We start from the raw sequence: 5501 nt of genomic DNA, 5'->3' as shown, positions 1-5501 counted from the left end.
AAAATATATATATTTTAACATAAACAATATCAAAAATTCAAAAAATAAAACTGTGGGCATAAAATAAATAAATTAAAAATGTTTAATGTAAACGTTTCAATTAAAAAAATATGTAAAAATAAATCTGAAAAAGTGCAAATGAAAATATAGCCTTTTTCTGATGGGTCTGAAAGATTTTGCTTCTCTATATGTTGCTTTATCTGGTTTGGGCAGGAATACGACTTTCGCCATCCTCCACCCAACTGGTACATAACTGTTTGCCAGACAAGCAACATAMAGTATATTCTAGTTATTGTGTCCAGAAGTACATCCAGTCCTCTTTGAAGAAGCGCTGGGAAAATACCATCKGGACCACAAGCTTTAAATGGGTCAAACATATTAATTGCCCATTTTACTTAAATTTTCKTAAMGATACTTGCAGCTCTGCTCCAGYCGCCGTCGGTTGGATTTAGGGCGGCGACTGTGTCAGGCTGTGCAGTCTCTTCTGCCCCCGGAAAATATACCTGGAGAAGATGCTGAAGCACACTTTCTTGTGTGACTTGCAATCCTGGTGGAACAACGAAGGATAGTTGATTGACTGGATCCTTTCTAAGAAGCTTGTACAGCTTAAAAGAAGCAYTAGGCCCTTTAACTTCTTCGCAGAACTTTCTCCAAGAAAGTCTCTTACACTCCCTTAGAACATTTTTATAGTGATTGCGRGACTKYACATACTGTTCCCACCTGGTTTTCCTTGGTTGGAATCTGTATCTTTGCCATTTACTTCTTGCTGCCTTACGGAGGCCAGACAACTCTGGAGTCCACCAAGCCAGCTGCTTTGATGGCCTCCAGACTTTCTCCGGACAAGCAGACTTGTAGGCAATTTGCATAGCATCAGTCATGTTTGTGACTTCTGTCTCTATGTCTTGCACAGTTTTAATCCTGGMAATTCTTCCACCCATCAACCCAGATAGATTGTTAGTAAACACATTCCAATTGGTGTTTTTTGGGTTTCTGTAAGTGACTGGGTGTGGTTTCCCCATCTTCAGCTTAAACTGAATACGTCAATGGTCTGACATGGTTTCCTCTGGGGACACTTCCCAGTCACATATGCTGTTTACAAAGTCCATAGACCTGACTGTTATATCAATGACCTCCTTCCTTTTAACGGTTTGGAAGGTAGGTACATTGCCCTGATTAAAAACTAGCAGATCTTCTGTCAGCAAGTATTCTAACAGAGATCTACCTCTGGGATTAATATCAGAGCTTCCCCAGCACACATGATGGGAGTTGGCATCACAGCCTATAAGTTCGGAGAAGCCCTTAGCTTTAGCATGATCGACTATTGCCATAAACTCCTGTGATGGAGATGGCTGCTGTGAATCAAATGGCAGATAAACAGAAGCTGCAATAATTTGTCTGGATTCACCATTTGACTGAATGTCCAGCTGCACTGCTACAGCATCACCTGTTGTTAGGTGGGGCAGTGCAGTGTATCTTACACCTCTTGCCAGGGCTACTGCTGCTCTGGGCCTTTGGCTGCTCACATCATAAAGAAGTGAGCCCCCAGGAAATCCCAGGCCTCTTACCATAGATTTTACAATCCAAGGTTCTTGGATGAAGGCTATGCCTGTATGCATCCTGCTAAGGCAAGTACACAGCAATGCACTGGCCTCTTTACAGTGATGCAAGTTGTTCTGAATGAATTCCATCATCCCCACAGCCACAAAGTCTGGGAGGTAGGATAGGATTCACTACTTGGCCTCACTAATTGCTTTGTCACTGACCAAAAAGTCAGACGGCTCAGCTCAAAGTATGGCCTGTTCCCCAAATCTGCTAAGACGTCTAGAGACYTGTCGTCCACACTAAGAAGCAGAAACTGACCAGTAGTCTACCGCTCAACACGAACTACCCTCCAGACATCTGTCTGCAGTCCTGGTTTCTGTCTCCGGAGTCGGCACAGAACCACCTGGGKTTCTGCAGGTTCCCCAGGCACAAACACACCAACTCTCTTAAGAACTGGGAGGTCCCAGACTCTCTTGGCAGAGAATCCATGGCCCTCCCAACTAGGGATCTGGGAGACAKYACGTACGAGCCATTCCATAGCTGGTTCGTCTGCGCAGGTCWCACGAAAGGTGCCCTRCACAAGACCTGACTCACTGAACCGTGGCACCGGATGGTTGTCTGGCACCTAGTCAATGAGTCCCACCAGGCTGGCCTGCACATGTTCACTTTCCTCTTTTTTTCAGAGGTCTGTGTGGGTCATCATCTAGAAAGATGATAACCTGCAGGTTCCCACCAGCAACCAGTGCCATTTGACCTTGTGCACTCCCTGGAGTCGAGGCTGTAGCCCTCTTCCTCTTACGAGAAGGCGGCCCCGCTCCATTTCCAGCACTGTTTTTAGATGTGCTGGGTTTAGGGTGGTCAGCTCCCGCCCCTTTAGAAGGCTCATTCGCCGACTCCCCTTTCCCAGCTGCCAAACAAGAAGAGGGTTTCTTCTTTTTCCTCTTCTTCTTCTTCCTCTTTTTCTTAGGGTCTTGGAGGGAGAGACCCTCTAGATCTCCTGAGAGTACATCTCCCCCCTTGACCTTTCCTCCATCAGAGGACCCCAGCAGTATGTCGGTGTCCTCGTCATTTGAAGACCCCAGCACTTGTGCAGCTCTGACCGCTCCCCAGTGAGGTGCAGTCAAGGGGCTACCCTCGTGCTGAGTAGTCCTGGTAGACCCAGCATCAGCAGAGGCAGAAGCCGTCGCCGAGCCCCCAGGCAGTAAGTCCTCCGGTTGTCCAGAGCCCAACACGTAAGCATCAGGCTCCAAAGCCGGAGTAGGAGTTTTTCCAGTCACTGTACTGGCCTGCCCAACCTGGTTCCCCACCAGACAGACCAGAGGCACGGTCGTAAGACCACCCGTGGCACCCGCACCCAAGGCACCACAGGCTGGGTCCCCAGAGATTTTAGAACCCCCTTTTGCCGGGTACTGGGCGCCGGTCCCTTTTTCGCTCATGTTTTAAAACTGTCAACTTGCCATCCACCAGGGATGGACGGCTAACGAGTGTTAACGAGTGTTGCCCGGGTTTTAATTCAGAGTTTTCCTTCTCTTAGGCGTGTTGCCTGTCAAGGCTATCGAGCCACACCTACCGGCTGCTTTTGATTCACGGCACCCTATTCGCCTTTCAGGCACACCCCTACATAGCAGGGATCCCCTATCCACCACCTGGGGGACGTGCCTCTACACAGTGCAGCCTCAGTGCAAGGAATTTTTTTAGACATTTAGTCCAGTCCTTGTGACCACCTTTAACATGCCCTGAAAATTTCCATGGAAATCTGTTCATCACAGACAGACAGATGGACAAACACCAACTCTACTGAAAACATTACATCCTTGGCGGATGTAATAAGCATTTATTTTAACTGTCATTCTAGCTGATAATATCATTATGGCTAAAGGCTCTTAAGTGTATCATAGGGCTCAGCTAAGGGCGTGCGCACCCTCACAAGCACTGTAGGCACTTTAAAACTTGAGAAATGTTGTAAAAAGGGGAACAAATGCTCGACGGACAAACAAAGTATTTGAATGGAACACAGCGCATGCAGCCTGTGCGGCCACGTTCATCGCAACAACTATAAACTTAGCTCAACGTTTGAAATGAAATAAGGCATCCTTTGTAATCTTAGGCTTTTGCTGCTGTCTGAGCTGATAGTTGTATTTTGGGTTAAATTTCTATCAGCTGTAATTTTCTTCCTCTAAATCATTGGGTTTTTTTTTTTTTTGTCTTTTTGTCTAACATCTCTGCAGGACTCTATTGGAGCAGGTGGACCACTGGCAGAGCTTCCTGGCTTTAGTGAACATGATCATGTTCTGTACTGGCATTCCTGGCCACTATCCGGTCAATGAGACCACCAGCTCCCTTACACTTACTTTTTGGTACACACTACAAGTAAGAAATGTTAAAATCATATCTGTCACAGCTTGATGATGATATTACGGATTGGATAAACAGTAACTAAATTTTGTGTTTAACAGCCACTATTGTTTACCTACTTTTACCTCCTCTTTTCTAAGCACAGACAGTAACAGTAAATCCAATCAGATACATCCTGATGCATGAATCTTTACTGGCCCTGGTCTCGGTTTAAAAACACTTTTTTTAACAAAGTAACTTCTCTGAAATGCTCGGCTTTGCTTTCTGTCTAAAAATGTACATGTTTGAACGCTGTTGTTTGTGTCAGTGTTTTATTGTTATTTTTCTCTTCTCAGGATGAAATCATGTCATGTGAGTCAGACAAACAGGCAGTGTATCTTCAGGTGTACAGGCCAGTTTATTTCCAGTTGGTGGACGTTCTGCTGCACAAAGCCCAGTTCCCCTCAGACGAGGAATATGCATCCTGGTCTTCAGATGAAAAGGAGCAATTCAGGATTTACAGGTGCATATATTTGTATTATTATTATTGATCAGCAAATAAGTAGTTTTAGTTTTTTTTTTTTGGCTTCTAATGGACTCTCACCAGACAGTTATTTAATTATTTACCTTTATTTAACCAGTCAAATTATTCAGATCACAGATCTTTTTCACAAGGGAGGCAGGAGGCCTAGGCCTGACTGAACAGGCAGCTAGCAGGGCAAAACTTGTCTGTCATATAAATGAACTGGTAAGATTTTATGATTTTATGCCATTCATGCCTCTGATGTTTGTTTGTGTGTGTCTGTTCCTCAGGGTGGATATCTCAGACACACTCATGTATGTCTATGAGATGCTGGGAGCAGAGCTGCTAAGTAACCTGTATGATAAACTAGGGCGGCTGTTGACTAATACAGAACAGCCTACGTCATGGCAGGTGGGCAAGACACACACACACCGGCACACAAAAAATATGGTGCCTATTTTCAGTTTTTATCTTTGTTACGCAGAATCCCACATAGCTCAAATTAAAATCAAGACAACCAAGACAAACTTGGACTTCTAGTGTACATGATGCCAAAGATTTCTACTTGTTTTTTGTATTAAGTTCTGCTAACTTGCACATTCTCTTCCAGCACACAGAAGCTTTGCTTTATGGCTTCCAGTCCATATCAGAGACGATAGATGTGAATTATTCTGACGTCATCCCAGGCTTGATAGGACTCATTCCCAGGATCAACATCAACAATGTTCAGTTAGCTGACACGGTGATGTTCACAATAGGTAAAGTGATGCACGTTGCATTAAAGGAAACTTTGTGACTAATTAACTGAACCTTAGGTACAGTCTTATGTTTTACACTTTTTGTTCAGTTATAGTCATTTGCTTTAAATTGGGAGAGAATCAGTATGTTTCTGCTCAATRGGTTCCTCTACAGCAGGGGTGGGCAATCCTGGTCCTCGAGGGCCACAGCCCTACATGTTTTACATTTTTCCTGCTCCAACACACCTGATTCAGTCACTGATTTACCTTCCATGTTCTGCAGTATGGAGAACCAAAACTGACATAATTAGAAATGAAAGCAGAAATATATAAATGAACCACTAAATAAATAAATACACTTACAA

At 44.4% G+C, this 5501-nt stretch overlaps 1 protein-coding gene across 1 annotated transcript in view; it reads left to right on the top strand.

The window, feature by feature from the left end:
• The window catches only part of LOC106516847 (importin-13), a gene marked incomplete in the record, with an annotated part of 80584 nt that overhangs the window by 30069 nt on the left and 45014 nt on the right, over positions 1–5501 (top strand). Inside the window, 4 exon segments of the mRNA XM_014007399.1 lie at positions 3771–3912; positions 4233–4399; positions 4690–4810; positions 5010–5157. Coding sequence (XP_013862853.1) covers positions 3771–3912; positions 4233–4399; positions 4690–4810; positions 5010–5157 — 578 coding nt within the window.

The sequence above is a fragment of the Austrofundulus limnaeus genome, unplaced genomic scaffold (genome assembly GCF_001266775.1).
Source record: "Austrofundulus limnaeus strain Quisiro unplaced genomic scaffold, Austrofundulus_limnaeus-1.0 Scaffold42, whole genome shotgun sequence".
In the NCBI taxonomy this organism is placed as follows: domain Eukaryota; kingdom Metazoa; phylum Chordata; class Actinopteri; order Cyprinodontiformes; family Rivulidae; genus Austrofundulus; species Austrofundulus limnaeus.
This window is presented reverse-complemented; position numbering and strand designations above follow the sequence as displayed.